Raw genomic sequence first — 15562 nt, forward strand, 5'->3', positions numbered from 1 at the left:
CCTTGGCAGCCCATTAATTATATTTCATTTTGACAGATCTCGTATATAGTTGTTATGTCTTAAGGGGGGTAGGAAGGTGTTGGGTGATTAATTGGTCGATAGTATATGTTAATTGCATGCTAATTAAATTTAAATTTAATTCCTATTTGGAACACTTAATTTAACTCAGGACCAGAAAATTAGAATATTCAAGCTTTTTTAAAGGAACATGTCTTTCTATCTGTCACCTTCATATGTCTGTTGACACTTCCTCCTTGTTTACAAACTTGTTTTTCGAGAAAAGGGATGAGATGGTTCTTAGAGCCTCTAGCTGTGATAGTATTGGTTCTTGCAGTACATAAATATCTAATTGGTTTATTGAAAAAAAAAAAAAATATATATATACCCTGTTCTTAGATTTGCTCTGAACAAGTTCTATCAGGCTGGGAAAATGTACTCTTTGATTCCTTCCCTCTGGCTGGATAATTGAAGATGCAGCTCCAGGACAGAGTCTGTACTTAGTTTCTAGAAAAGCACTGAGATGCTCTGCTACCCCAAGGCAGGGGGCAGGGCATCCATGACACTGGGGGCTTCTGGGAAATTCCCTGGGGCTGTTGTTTCTTCTCTCCCTCAGGGAAAACCCCAGGAGGGGAACACTCTGAGAACACTGTTGACAAAATATCCAGGATTTCCTCTTTTACAGTCCAGGGGTGGAAGGGGAACCACATCCTTCCTCTCCTCCTCTGTCCTAGGTAGAGAAGGTGTGTGTATGTGTGTGTGTGCATGCATGTGTGCTAAGTCACTTCAGTCATGTCCAACTCTTTGTGACCCCATGGACTATAGCCCCCCAGGCTTCTCTGTCCATGGGGTTTCCCAGGCAAGAATACTGGAGTGAACTGCATGCCCTCTTCCACGGGAGGCCACACAGGTGCCACTTGGGAAGTCCACTTAGGATCTGGTTGTTTGCAGATTTCCTTGAGGGTAGAGTACTAGGCCTTGGGACTTCTGTTTTTAGCCTGCAAAGAAAGTCGTGGACCTCAAGTATGGTAGAAGGAACATGGGTTTTGAAGTTTAACTGATTTGGATCTGTACCCTGGCACTACCTTAGACAAGTTAATTCATTCTTCTGAGTCTCAGTTCTGTCATCTGTGAAAGGGGTGATGGTTCTAATCTTACAGCACTGTTTTAAGGCTTCAGTGAGACCATAAATGTCTGTGCAAACCTAACACGTGCACAGTCAGATGGCTGCTGTCGCCACCCCTGGCTGGTCATCACCCGCCTCCCCTCTGGTCCCGTGGAGCTGCCTGCCCCTGGACGCAGCTCTCGCGTGCACACTGCACTGTGGCTCATCCTTGACACTGGACTGTCTTAGAACTGGCCTCTGAGCTTTGACCCTCCATCCCTCACTAACTGGCTCTCTCCTCAGCTGTCCTGGAGAAGCCTCTGGAAAAGAAAGCCGGCAGAAACTACGGTCCCCCAGGCAACAAGAAGCTCGTCTATTTCATTGACGACATGAACATGCCCGAGGTGGATGCCTATGGGACTGTGCAGCCTCACACGGTCCTCAGGCAGCACCTGGACTATGGCCACTGGTAAGCGAGCACACGGAGGGACTCGGCCGGGCGGGGGACAGGTCCAAGGCCGGTTCGTCCTGCTGGAGCTGCAGATCTGAGCTCAGCTCTGGCACCAGAGAAGGCTCTGGTCAGAGAAGCTACTGAGCTCTTATTTAAGGGAAAATGCCTATTCTTTCTTTACCACTTATCTCTAAAGTTACCTTCTTCAAGCTTCCAAAGCATGATTAACCAAGACCCCCCTACCCTCCCACCCACACCCCACCTCCCGCTGTGGTTCTGTCGCACTGAGCAGGGCCTTTGATGAGAACACCTAACATATGCCTTAAATCAGTTAATTAATTTAAAAAAATTTTTTTAATTGGAGGATAATTGCTTTACCATATTGTGTTGGTTTCTGCCATACATCAACATGAATCAGCCATAGATATACATATGTCTCCTTCGTCTTGAACCTCCCTCCCACCTCCCACCCCATCATACCCCTCTAGGTTGTCACAGAGCATCTGATTTGAGCTCTCTGCATCATGCAGCAAATTCCCACTGGCTGTCTGTTTTATACACAGCAGTGTGTATGTTTCCCTGCTGCTCTCTCACTTTGCCCCACCCTCTCTTTCACGCACTGTGTCCATAAGTCTATTCTCTATATCAGCCTTTGTCTCTCAGAGCATCTCACAAGCTCCATTGTTATCTCCTCCAAGTGTATCATTTTTAATGGCAAAAGGTCTAAACTTACCAGAAAGAAAAAAAAAAAAGTCGGTGATTTGAGGCAACTCTGGCTTACCATCCTACCTCACACTGAATCCAGTAAGACCTTCCTGGAAATTCTACTGCATGACCTTCATATGGTCACCTTTCCGCTCCCAGAAATACCCGCTTCATGCTTCTCCTCTCTCTCCAAGCTTGCCACCCAGCCTCCGTGGATGACCACACTCACTACCTGCATCTCTAACTTCCACGTCTATACAACTTACCTGCCTCCCTGTGCCTCCCCCCACCACATCTTCCCTGAGGCTTAACCACCCACCAGCATCTTTGCATCTATTCTTTCCGCCTCTGAAATCTCACTTCACCTGTTAGTCCCTCCTGATCACTTCCTTCACATCATATTTAAACTTGCATGAATTTACCTAGTGATAGTGAAAGTCGCTGAGTCATGTCCGACTCTTTGCGGCCCCATGGACTATACAGTTCATGAAATTCTCCAGGCCAGAATACTGGAGTGGGTAGCCTTTCCTTTCTCCAGGGGATCTTCCCAACCCAGGGATCGAACCCAGGTCTCCCTCGTTGCAGGTGGATTCTTTACCAGCTGAGCCACCAGGGAAGCCCAAGAATACTGGAGAGGGTAGCCTATCCCTTCTCCAGAGGATCTACCCGGCCCAGGAATAGAACCGGAGTCTCTTGCATTGCAGGCAGAGTCTTTACCAACTAAGCTATCTGTGTTCAAAAATACCATTTTCTGACTGCTGCTCTGTCTCCCTCTGTGTTACCAGATTCTCTCCCCAGTTTCCAGTTCCCCATCTCCCACTCACTCCTCCAGCCACAGTGATTAGGTTTCTGTCTCCCCCACTTTACTGTTCTTACTCAAACAGCTGTATCTTTACTGTGACGTCCTGCAGACCCCATTGGGTCACCATCTTTCTTCTTCTCCGTACACACTTGATGTGGTTGCCTGCTCTGTCCTGGAAGTCCTGGCTTTCTGGGTACCATACAGCCTTGATTTCCTCCTACCTCTTTGACCATCTCTGTGGTCTCTCCTTCCTGTTCTACTTCCACAGACATGGTATCCCTTAGGGATTTGTCTTCAGCTCTTTTATCTTCTCCGTTTCTACCAGTGGGTCTAGTCTTTTTTTAACCTCTCAAACACATGAGTGATTGGGCACATCCCAGCTCTGCTTCACAACACGCTCCCCTGCCTGAGCCCTCTCTCACCTGCGGCTTCTGACTGTCCCAGGTATGATCGAAACAAACTGTCCCTGAAGGAGGTCATGAACGTCCAGTATGTTTCCTGCATGAACCCCACCGCGGGCAGCTTCACCATCAACCCCCGGCTTCAGGTATGGGGGGAACTGTGACCTTGGAGTCCTAAACATCACCTTCCAGACCAGATGTTACTGGTCTCTGTGGGAAAATTGGCTCTCCACCCATCCAGCCTCTTTACATGGTAAATCATACAGGATGTGGACTTGCGTTTCCAGGAAGACAAAAAAACACCTCAACCCAGACCCCCTGAAGCTTTGTTTTCTTTTTTTTATAATTAACCTTCATTGGAACATAGTTGATTTGCAGTGTTGTGTTTCTGCTGTACAGCAAAGTGAATCAATTATATGTGTGTATACATACACACACACACACAAATACACACACACACACACACACCCATCCTTTTTAAAATTCTTTTCCCATATAGGTCATTACAGAGTATTGAGTAGAGTTCCCTGTGCTATACAGTAGGTTCTTATTATCTGCTTTATATATTGGAGTGTGTGTATGTCAGTCCCAATCTTCCAATTTATACCTCCCTCCCATTTCCCCCTCGGTAACCATGAGTTTGTTTTCTGCATCTGTGACTCTTATTTCTGTTTTGTAAATAAGTTCGTTTGTACCACTTTTTAAAGAAGCTTTTCGAGCCAGATGGAATCATAGGGTTAGTCTAATTCAACTTGGCCTTCAGAATGAGAGAACGTCAGAGGGGTGAATGACCCTGCCAAGGTCACATGCATTCTCAGTATCACGATCAGATTTGGACCCGGAGTCCAGGTTCCCTTCTCTTTCTGCTATGCCACACTGACATCTTTGACCATAGGTCCAAAGCCCTTCATTCATTCTAGGCTCAACTAAGTTTGGGTTTAATGTGAGAAGTGTGGCCAGAATGTAGAATTCAAAGCCCTTCTAAGAATTCTTGACCACCGTATCCAAATCCAGAAGAGGTGATTTCTGTTCTGTGACCACAGAGTGTAACTCGTGGCCTCCTCCCTGTGGCTCTGTTTTCCCGAGCAGCGTCACTTCAGTGTGCTCACCCTCTCCTTCCCGGGAGCAGACGCCCTGTCCTCCATCTACAGCGCCATCCTGACTCAGCACCTCAAGCTGGGGAGCTTCCCGGCAGCGCTGCACAAGAGTGTCCCCCAGCTGCTCCATCTGGCCCTCACCTTCCACCAGAAAATCGCCACCACGTTCCTTCCCACAGCGATCAAATTCCACTACATCTTCAACCTCAGGGACTTCGCCAACATTTTCCAGGTGAGTCCGACCTCTCCGAGACACCTTTGGAGGCTTGACAATGACCCTGTTCCCTCCATCCTTGGCCAAACTCTTTGATGAAGGCAGGGTTCTTATGGGGTGATGAACATATAAGTAAACAGAGTACCGTGGGATCTGTGTGGGTCTATTCAAGAGAACAGAGTTCCGGGGCTTCCCTGGTGACTCAGTGGTAAAGAAGCCACCTACCAATGCAGGAGACACATCGATCCCTGGTCTGGGAAGATCCCACATGCCTCAGAGCAGCTAAGCCCATGCACCACAACTGTTGAGCCCAGGTGCCACAGCTACTGAAGGCTGAGTGCCCTACAGCCTGTGCTCCAAAGCCCAAGCACCTCTACTAGAGAGTAACCTCTACTGTCTGCAACTAAAGAAAAAGCCCTTGTAGTGACCAACACCCAGCACAGCCAAAAAAATTTTAAAATATAGAATTCTATTAGTTGATTGAGTTACTTCTCAGTAAGCCGGATGCATTTTTTGAGTTGGTTCCTTCAAGCTGAATGTGGCTCAGCATTTCAAAGATAATGTTATGTAATGATTTCAGCCTAGGAAAAGAGAGTGGCACGGAAAAAAGATAAAAATATTTTGCACGCCCTGTTGGTCCACTCATCTTTCTTGACTTGCAAGAGAACGTCCCCCACACCATGCAGGAGGGCTCTGCCTCCTATAGAAGCCATGTGGTGCTACTCCTAAGACACCATCCTCCAGCCTCTGGGATGCCTCAGTCCTAGAAACTCTGGCTTATTTCCCAGGTCAAAACCATTTCAAAATAGTGATGCTCTTCCAACTAGGGATGGCCTGTGTCTGCCTGGTGCTTCCAATCGCTCGGCTCCTCACTATCAAAACCTCCAGTGGGCAGTGCAGCAAACCCGGCCCCTTCTTCCCCTTGCTCAGGTAACCCGTCCTCACATCATGGGTCCATAACCCTCCCATCCTGGAGGAGAATCTGCAGAAACTACTCAGAGGGACCCCTCTCCAGGACAGCTCTGAGCCATTTTTGAGGGAAAGTGCCTTTTATACCAAGCAGAGGCCACACCTGTAGGGAAATGTCAACTTGACCAGGGAGCAAGGCTTGACCCTCCACGGGGAGCACATTGATAATTACCCAGGGTGAAGAGCCGACTCATTGGAAAAGACCCTGATGCTGGAAAGGACTGAAGGCAAAAGGAGCAGTGAGTGGCAGAGGATAAGATGGTCAGATAGCATCACCAACTCAATGGACATGAATTTGAGCAAACTCCAGGAGACAGTGGAGGACAGGAGAGCCTGGTGGGCTATAGTCTACGAGGTTGCAAAGAGATGGACGTGACTTAGTGACTGAGCAACAGCAACACTCAGGGCACTACCTGTGCAGGTAGGACTCTGGGAAACCTCAGACTAGCAAAAGTCCAGGCACTGAGGCCATAGGGCTTGCGGGTTCCGTGGTCGTAAGGAGCAGAAAGCCACTGAACATTAGTTCAGTGATCTGAGAGCAGCGTTCCCAAAAGGCTCACCCAGAGGGTGGACCACTGAGCCCCACAGCCAGGCCAAGTCTCTGAGAGCACGTGTGACCTGACCCAGGATGGCGCTCCTGGGTCAGGTGCCTCCAAACATTCACTTATTAACTTATAAATGAGGAAACAGACCCACAGAGCTTACACTGATTTGCCTAAGAGCACACAGCCAGCCAGGGAAGGAACTGGACTAGAACCTAGGTCTTCAGGTCCCCCTTCCAATATGCCATTCTGTCCTCATCCATCCTTTTGATGAAACAGCCTAAGACAGTTAAGGCAACAAGTAGGACCCAGCCCCGTGGCCCTCAGACCTGGACAGTGGCAATGTCTGTGCATCTCCACCCTCACCTCCCATTTATCAAGTATTCATTGAGAAAGACTTTTAAAATTTTTATTTATGTATGTATTTATTTTTGGCTGCTCTGGGTCTTCATGGCTGCACTCGGGCTTCCTCTAGTGGTGGCAAGCGGGGGCTACTCTCTGGTTGCGGTTCACGGGCTTCTTGTTGCGGTGGCTTCTCTTGTTGCTGAGCACAGGCTCTGAGCACAGGCTCAGTTGTTGTGGTGCACAGGCTTAGTTGCCCCATAGCACAGGGGGTCTTCCTGGACCAAGGATTGAACTTGTGTCTTCTGCTTTGGCAGGTGGATTCTTAACCACTGGACTACCAGGGAAGGCACTTTTTTATTTTTTAATCACACCAGCCATTTCTTAAATCTCACTGGAGTGGGATGAGACACAGGTGTCACCGTCTGCATTTTCCAAATGAACAAAAAGGAGTTAAGTCGTTAGATCAAATTCCCACTGCTCATAGTGGCAGAATGAAAGGGAAAAGAGGCATCAGGTCTCCCTCACACGATGCCCTGAGCCGGCTCCTGCCTGGACAGCAGCTTGTCACCTGTGCAACCTGAAATTCATACTCACAACAGCCCTTTGGGATACACATTATTATCCCAATTTAACAGAGGCTGGGAGACGTTGCCAGCTCATAGATGACAGCGTGAATGCTCGGGGAGGTAGAAGAGTACGCACGGTGTCGGTGGAATAACAAGTAGGTGGGAGCAGGCCTTGTAGGTGTCACCAAGCCACAAGATCGGGGAGGGAACTTTGAGATCAGAGAGGATCTTTGTAAAAGGTCCAGCTTCAGTCTGTAATAAAGCTGGCATTTATTGAGCCAGTCCTATGCCCTCTGCATCTGTTAGCTAATGATTTAATCCTCAAGACAACCATTTCAGGTACAACACTGATCACTTCCAATTTGGAAATGACAAAACTGTGTCACAGACAAGTCAGTAGCTCGAGTATGTTCGCATAACTGCCAAGCAGAAGCCTCGTACCCCAGATGAGTGGGGAGGTCAGCTCTCTTGTGTGGGGATTCAGGCTGCCAAGGTGTCCTGAGGAAGGAGGGTCCCAGTCCAGCCTGTGTTAGCTCCTCCCTAGTCAGGGAGGAACTAGGAGGAGAGGTATGGTGTGGGGCTAAGTCTGGTTCTTTTCCAGACTCAGCCAGCCTGAGTAGCAACCCCCGGGCTCTGTGTCCCAGCCCGACCTCTGCAGCCTGCCAGCTGTCAGCTCCCAGCCCCAAATGTGGGAAGTGCACCCCCACTGGAGAACCTGCCTCCGTCCATCGACACAGCCCCTCACCCTCCTCCTCCAGAACAGAGTTTTGAGCCCACAGCTTGGCTACAGCCTCCCCCTCCCTCCCCTTTCCCAGCCTGCTTGCCTAAAGGCCTGACAGGAGAGCTGTAAGGAGGGTTGAATGCCCGCAAGGAGACAGGTGCTGTCTGGAGAACACGCCGTTTTCCTCCATCCAGCTTGATCCAAGCTTCCATCATTCAGCCCTTCTCTGCGCTTCACTCACTCTGTCCAGGATCCGGACATCAGGACAGAACTTGATCGTGCTCTGAGCAGAAATCATTAAGCATTCCCATCTCAGTGCTACACAAAACTGTCTGAGTTGGTGCAAACTTTGCCCTTGACACACTCTCATCGACTCAGCCCTTAATTGTCAGTCAGCCTGAGCATCTGGCTGTAATGGGGCTTGTAAACTTCAGCTGATGGCTCTCCTTGCTCCCAGGGTCAGCACTGGTGGTGGGGCTCCTTCTCTGCTGTCCACACCTCACACAGGGCTGGTACCCAGGAAATCCAGGAAGCAGGCAGGGGCCAAACGGACCCACTGAGATTTCTGTCTTTCTCTAAAATAAACTTTTTTAAAAGTCTCACATCCAAGCCAAAAAGCGCCGAAGTCATGAACACACATCTCAGTTAATTGTCACAAAATCATCACAGCTACATAACCATAACTCAAGTCAAGAACTACTTTCCCAATAAATACATTTTTTAAAAAAGAAGTACATTGCCAGCATCCCTGAAACCCCTTGTTTTTCTTTCTTCTGTTCACTCTAAAAAAAAAAATGAAGCTTTTCTTTTCATTGTACTTCCCTATTTTTTTGGCTACATTGGGTCTTTGTTGCTGCATGCAGGCTTTCTCTAGTTGAAGTGCCGCGACTTCCCATTGTGGTGGCTTCTCTTGTTGTGGTTCGTGAGCTCCAAGTTGCACGGGCTTCAGTAGTTGTGGCTCCTGAACTCTAGAGCATGGGGTCTGTAGTTGCGGCAAACCAGCTTAGTTGACCCGTGGCATGTGGGATCTTCCCAGACCAGAGACAGAACCTGTGACTCCTGCTTTGGCAGATGGATTCTTAACCACTGGGCCACCAGGGAAGTCCTCCACTCACTCCTTCTTCTCCTCTCAGAGCTAAAGTACTGTCTGGACTTCTAGCCCCATACGTTATTTCAGCCTATTTGGGGACTTTATATGCAAATTGTATGGAAAATACGCTTGTGTACTTTTGTTCAATATTATGTTTGCACCTATATACACAATCATGCCATTGGTAAAAATGAATCATAGTAACAATTCCTTTCTTTCTGACCCTTAAGTCTTCCCATTGCTTTTTCTTACCTGCTGCCTCAAGGAAGAGACATAGTGAGAGTGGCCTTGCACAGCATTCCTAATTTTAAGGGCAAGTGTTTACAATAGTTGGCTGTTAAGTGTGATGCTTACTATAGATTTTCGTGGATGCTCTTTACCAGTTTAAGAAAATTTCTTTCCGTTTATAGTTTACTAAGAGTTTTTTTTTTATCATGAATATATGTTGAAACTTAAATGATTTTTCTATATCTGTTGAAATCACTGTATCTATCTTTTTCTCTTTTTTTTGTGGAAATGGGATAAATTACATTGATTATTTTTTATTAATCAACCCAACTGAGTTGTTAACATGCTGAACTTACTTTATTTTCTGGATTCCATTCATTATTTTTTTCTCTATAATGTTTGCACCTATATTAATATGATTTTCTTATCATTTTTCTTTCTTCCAGTGTTCTAAGGTTATGAAGTCCTCATAAAATGCATTGGGAACCGTTTCCTCTATTTCTACTCTCAGGAAGATTTTTTAAGACACTGTATTGTACCTTCATTAAATGTCAGAAGAATTTAGTGATGAAACCATCTGGAGTTTTTTTGTGAAAGATTTTCCATTATAAATTCCATTTTTTAAATACGTATTAGGCAATTCACATTTTCTCCTTCTTTTTGCATCAGTTGTGGTCAGATGTCAGTGTCATCAGCTTCTAATTTATTAGCATAAAATTGTTTACAGTATCCTGTTGTTATCTTTTAAGTATCTGTTTTGTCTGACATGTGCTCTCTTTTTTTGTTCTGGCTATTGATTATGTGTACCTTCTCTGTTTTTCTCTTTTTATCTTCAATCAGCCCTGCTAGAGACTAGGGCTAATTGTGCTAGTCTTTTCCAAAGAAACTGAAAAAGAGACGTATGTCAATATTATGTGTTTGAATTTATTGGTTATCTCTATTTGATACATTTTTGTATACAAATTTATTAAAATTTGCTCTTTTCTTTATAATCTCTTTCTTCCTACTTACTCTAGGATCGAGATGAGTTTGTTCTTGTTCTTCTATCTTCTTGACATGGCTACTTAGATCATTAATTGTCAGCCTTTCACCTCTTGTTATGACCCGATCTTCATGCCATGCAGGTGAATCTGAGCATCATTCTGTCTGTAGCGAAAGTGTTAGTTGCTCAGTTGTGTCTTGACTCTGTGACCCCATGGACTGTAGTCCACCAGGCTCCTCTGTCCATGCATTTCTTCAGGCAAGAATACTGGAGTGGGTAGCCATTCCCTTCTCCAGGGGAGTCTTCCCAACCCAGGGATCGAACCCAAGTTTCCCTCGTTGCAGGCAGATTCTTTATTATCTGAGCCACCGGGGAAGCCCATTCTGTCTGTAATGACGTACAATTAAAGGACTCCTTTTCTTGTAAGATAAGACAGAAGTCAGTGAGGGCAAAGAAGGCATTGATGAGCTTTAAGTTATAGGATTTGAAATTGTCAAGAGGCTCTGACCTCAGTGGTGTCCATTTTTCCATAAAGGAGGTTGGAGCACTGGCTAATAGTAACAGGGAAGTGATGGACATTTGAAAAGAATAGTAAATATTTAGAATGATCCCTGAGGTGTATAGGAAGGAGAACTTACTAGAGGTGAATAACTAGATTGCTGACCTGTAAAAGTTAGCTATGTTCCTTCCAGCCCTCTGTTGTCCTTCTGATTTGAATTAACAGTCATCACCCAGATTAGCTTTCAAAATGGCACTTGTAGAGTTGAAATACAGCCAAGAAGCCACCTCACCCATTTCTGTGGTGATTTGGAAAGTAGTGGTTGAAATTCCAGGATCTCAGGTCAGGCAGACCTGGCTTCAAAGCTGTGTGGTTTTGAACTAAGGCCACTTATTACCCTATACTGTAGAGCACGCTTGCTTTCTTTCTGAATCTCACCCTTCACCTTATGCTGAATAACTATTGTAAAAATTACTTTGTAGGTTCATCACTGTGGTTAAGTGAGCTTTGTCTGGCAGAACATCTAGTTCAGTGCCTGTTGCATAACTGGCTTCCATCAATAGTAACTGTTGAAGTTTTAAGTTGCTATTCATGTTATTATTTTTTTTTTTTTGCTGTTTATTCTCCTTACAGGGTATTCTCTTCTCCTCCGTGGAATGTGTCAAGTCCACACAGGACCTAGTAAATCTCTATCTGCACGAATCGAATCGGGTTTATCGGGATAAGATGGTGGAAGAGAAAGACCTTGATCTTTTTGATAAGATCCAGGTAGACGTGGTCAAGAAAATTTTTGATGTGAGTATTGCCCTGTGAATTTCTGCTTACATCTGAAAAAGAATAGTGATTATGCAAGGATCACCAAAATGATAAAAATCCAGCCCTTAAATTGAAGAAAATCATATTTAGATAAAGAAAGAAAGTCTGTCCTTAGTGTGACAAAGTGGAAAATTCTGGGGCAAGAAGAGATACAAATTAACTATAGAATCTCAGTCTTGTGAGGCCTGTGAAGACCATCTGACCATATCCTTGTCCTTTCCCCAAATTGGTCATCCCATCTGACACACCAGCATCCTTGGAAATTCAGAGTCTCGTCTCTGCAGAGCCAGCCACTTTGGAACTGCTATTGGCTGGAAATTTGGAACAAGTCTGAAACTTGGAACATTTGGAACAACTCTAGAGACTGAAGATTTATTTAAATAGTGATTTAAAATGTATTTCCTGGGTTATGCCCCTGCTGTTGAACAGCATGCTGATCACCCTCTTCCCAAGTGAGTCCTCCAGTCTGAACCTTAGAAGGAAAGAGTGGCAGGTGGGAACAATTGCTCAAGCTGACATAAACTCCTCCTGATGCATTAGAAAGCCTGTTCTTTCTTGGACTCACTTTCATAACAATCTCCACCTCTCAAAATCCCAAGTATTTGGGTTTTGATAAGTAAACAATTCCTTTCTGGATTATAAAAAGAATAGCTGTCCCTTTGAAACTTCAAGGATGGCTTGGTAGTGACGAGACAAAGACCCCCTGTCTTTTAAGTCAGGTGAATGGTACTGGGTATTTTATTTTCTTATACATAATAAGATTTGTCTCCACTCTGTGTGGGAGCAGACCCAAGAGTCGGTCAGGAGGGTCCTTGCCCCTGTGTCTCATCACCAGGACCTTGGAGAGACTGTGGAGCAGACCCAAAGCCTGAACGTGTATTGCCATTTTGCACACGGTATCGGGGAGCCCAAGTACATGCCTGTCCAGTCGTGGGAACTTCTGACCCAGACGCTGGTGGAGGCCCTGGAGAGCCACAACGAAGTCAACACGGTGATGGACCTGGTGCTCTTCGAGGACGCCGTGCGCCATGTGTAAGCGTGCTTCTCTCCTTGCCTTTCTTCAGCTGTCTCCCCTTCCCAGTGTCAGGTCTCACTGGGGCATTTGAGGACACCTAGATAAAATCGGGAAAGCAGTGACTGCTTCTGCCGTGAAGGTCGAGATGGCAGCTGGTAGAGCAGCTTCTGCCACTGACCTTGGGGGGCAGTGTCGTGTTAGACTCTGGAGGAACAGGATTTGTGCACATGGTTGCCATTCACAATCCTGGTCCTGACCACAGTGACACCAGGGGAGAATGGGAGGTCATCAAATAAGGCAGCAGAAGGGCTGAGGACCTGTATTCCCAACCCACCCTAGTCCAGTGAGATCGAAAGTTTTAAGTGCACACGTTTCAAAAATTAACTGTCCTTTTAAGTCTTGCTCCTGTCAAGTGAATGGGCTTCCCAGTGGCTCAGTGGTAAAGAATCACCTGCCAATGCAGGAGACACAGGCTCCATCCCTGGGTCGAGAAGATCCCCTGGAGAAGGAAATGCAACCCACTCCAGTATCCTTGCCTGGGAAATTCCATGAACAGAGGAGCCTGGTGGGCTACAGTCCGTGGGGTCACAAAGAATCAGACATGACTTAATGACTGAGCATGCCCTAAGCACACAGGCTATCAAGTGAACCATGGAGAATGGTCTCCAAACCTCCCAGACAGTATGTACTGACACCTGAGCTGCATTTACCACCCTTCCTGCCTTCTACAATCACTCCACCCTGCCCCCTGCTGCCCAGGGTCTCCAACAGCAAAATCCACTTGGTCTTCCACTTCCGAATTCTTACTGAAACCTAACTGATCCCTGGGTTAAGGAAAGTGTGTTTTTTCTTCCCCCTTCTATATGCCCCAGGGCCTAGAAAGACGTAGGGACCCTCCTTCTCCCCTCACTCCATGCCGGTGACATTTCTCTGCACCAAACAATATAGTGAGAAGCACAGATAACTAAGCTTACGGGCACCACTGCACACAGCGCCCAGGATGGAGTCTGTACACACTTTCCCAGGAACCCACAGGCCCGGCTGAGAGCCAGGCCCCAGTTCAGGTCCTCATCCTGCCACTGACGGGTAGTAGTACTGTGCAAAGGACACAACTGCCCCAAGCCTCGGTTTGCTCCTCCAGAAAGTAAGGATTTTTGAGGGTCCTGCCTGTCGAGGGCTTTACGCTGCATTACAGTCCCTGAGATTAGAGTCTTTGTCTTTTTGATGTTGTTTTCTTTCCCTCAAAGCACCTTTTCTCTCCTACCAACTTCCTTCACCATTCCAGCACATTCTCATTCTGCTTCTTTGGAAAGCTTTGCACTAGATTGTTCCTCCTGCTTTTGGCATAATCTTTGTCTTTTTCTTTGTTCGTTTGCTCCAATGTATGTTTTTCTGCCTCCTCCTCTTCCTCTTAGAATCACTTCATGTTTATTAACAAAAAAAAGGAAATTCTCTCATGCCCCTTCTTTTGTACATCTTATTGGTTCTCTCTCTCTCTCTCTCTCTCTCTCTCTCTCTCTCTCTCTCTCTCGTGTGTGTGTGTGTGTGTGTGTGTGTGTGTGTGTCCAGTCTTCAATAAGCCAGTTTCCTCCAGCTGTGCTGCGGTACATCTTCAGCTTTTGTTTTTAATCTCCCAGAAGCTCAGTAATGGGCTTAACTCAGACTGCCTTGGTTTTCTAGCCCAGGCACCCTTTAGAATATTGATCTTCCTTTCAGATTTTGTGATTTAAATGCAGAGTCCTTTGCCCTCATCAGAGGTTGTTAATGAATCCCCCAGCTGGCGTCCGATGCTGACAGTTGCAGACTTCACCATTCTTCTTTGAAAGCTTCAGCTCTAATGATGCATTTCCATTTAGCTATAGAATAGCATGGACCATGCTGAACTGACTTCAGGCCTTCCAGAATACAGCTGGGTGTTGGGCGGCCCACAGAACCTACTTGAGTTTTTCCTTCCCCTTGCCTGCCTCTCTCCTCATCAGTTCATCCCTTGTTGCTGTTCAGTTGCTCAGTTGTGTCCGACTGTTTGTGACCCCATGGACTGCAGCACTCCAGGCCTCCCTGTCCATCACCGTCATCCTGAGTTTGTTCAAATTCACGTCCATAGAGTCAGTGATGCCATCCAACCATGGCATCGTCCATGGTTGTCATCCCCTTCTCCTCCTGCCCTCAGTCTTTCCCAGCATCAAGGTCTTTTCCAATGAGCTGGCCCTTTGCATCAGGCAGCCAAAGTATTAGAGCCTCAGCATCAGTCCTTCTAATGAATATTCAGCATAGATTTCCTTTAAGATTGACTGGTTTAATCTCCTTGTCTTTTCCAGCATCACAGTTTGAAAGCATCGATTCTTCGAAGCTCAGTCTTCTTTAAGGTCCAACTCTCACATCCATACATAACTTCTGGAAAAACCATAGCTTTGACTATGCAGACCTTCATTGGCAAAGTGATGTCTCTGCTTTTGAATATGCTGTCTAGGTTTGTCATATCTTTTCTTCCAAGGAGCAAGCGTCTTTTAATTTCATAGCTGCAATCACCATCTGCAGTGATTTTGGAACCCAAGAAAATGAAGTCTGTCACTGTTTCCATTTTTCACCATCTATTTACCATGAAGTGATGGGATCAGATGCCATGATCTTTGTTTTTTGAATGTTGAGTTTTAAGCCAACTTTTTCACTCTCCTCTTTCACCTTCATCAGTTCATCCCCGCACTCCGCCCCTCTTTTTTTGAATCTGAAGAAAGGGCCTGGACATTTTTGCACCACCATCTCTCCTTTTGTCACCGTAGGCAACCCTTTCTCATATAGACACAAAGCAGATGATTCCTTGCAACTTCTTCACCCCCAAATGTGATGCTTAGGATAAGGTCTTGGGTGTTCTGCTTCAATTTAACAAAAACTTCTTGAATCCCTTCAATGCGCTAGCACCATAGAGAAAGTAAGCTGAGAATACACACTCTTCAGATGTCTAGAAACTCTGGTTTAATAACAGATCTGGAGAAGTATACATCTGTCTGATACAAGAC

General features: G+C 46.1%; 1 protein-coding gene across 2 annotated transcripts in view; it reads left to right on the forward strand.

The window, feature by feature from the left end:
• DNAH9 (dynein axonemal heavy chain 9) overlaps nt 1-15562 on the forward strand; it is a 285309-nt gene that overhangs the window by 152246 nt on the left and 117501 nt on the right. For both annotated transcript variants that reach the window (XM_027516812.1, XM_027516811.1), the window contains exons 39-43: nt 1406-1571; nt 3505-3607; nt 4551-4790; nt 11348-11509; nt 12366-12562. In XM_027516812.1, coding sequence (XP_027372613.1) covers nt 1406-1571; nt 3505-3607; nt 4551-4790; nt 11348-11509; nt 12366-12562 — 868 coding nt within the window. The remainder of the gene's footprint in view (nt 1-1405; nt 1572-3504; nt 3608-4550; nt 4791-11347; nt 11510-12365; nt 12563-15562) is intronic.

This window comes from Bos indicus x Bos taurus, chromosome 19, assembly GCF_003369695.1.
Source record: "Bos indicus x Bos taurus breed Angus x Brahman F1 hybrid chromosome 19, Bos_hybrid_MaternalHap_v2.0, whole genome shotgun sequence".
Lineage (NCBI taxonomy): Eukaryota > Metazoa > Chordata > Mammalia > Artiodactyla > Bovidae > Bos > Bos indicus x Bos taurus.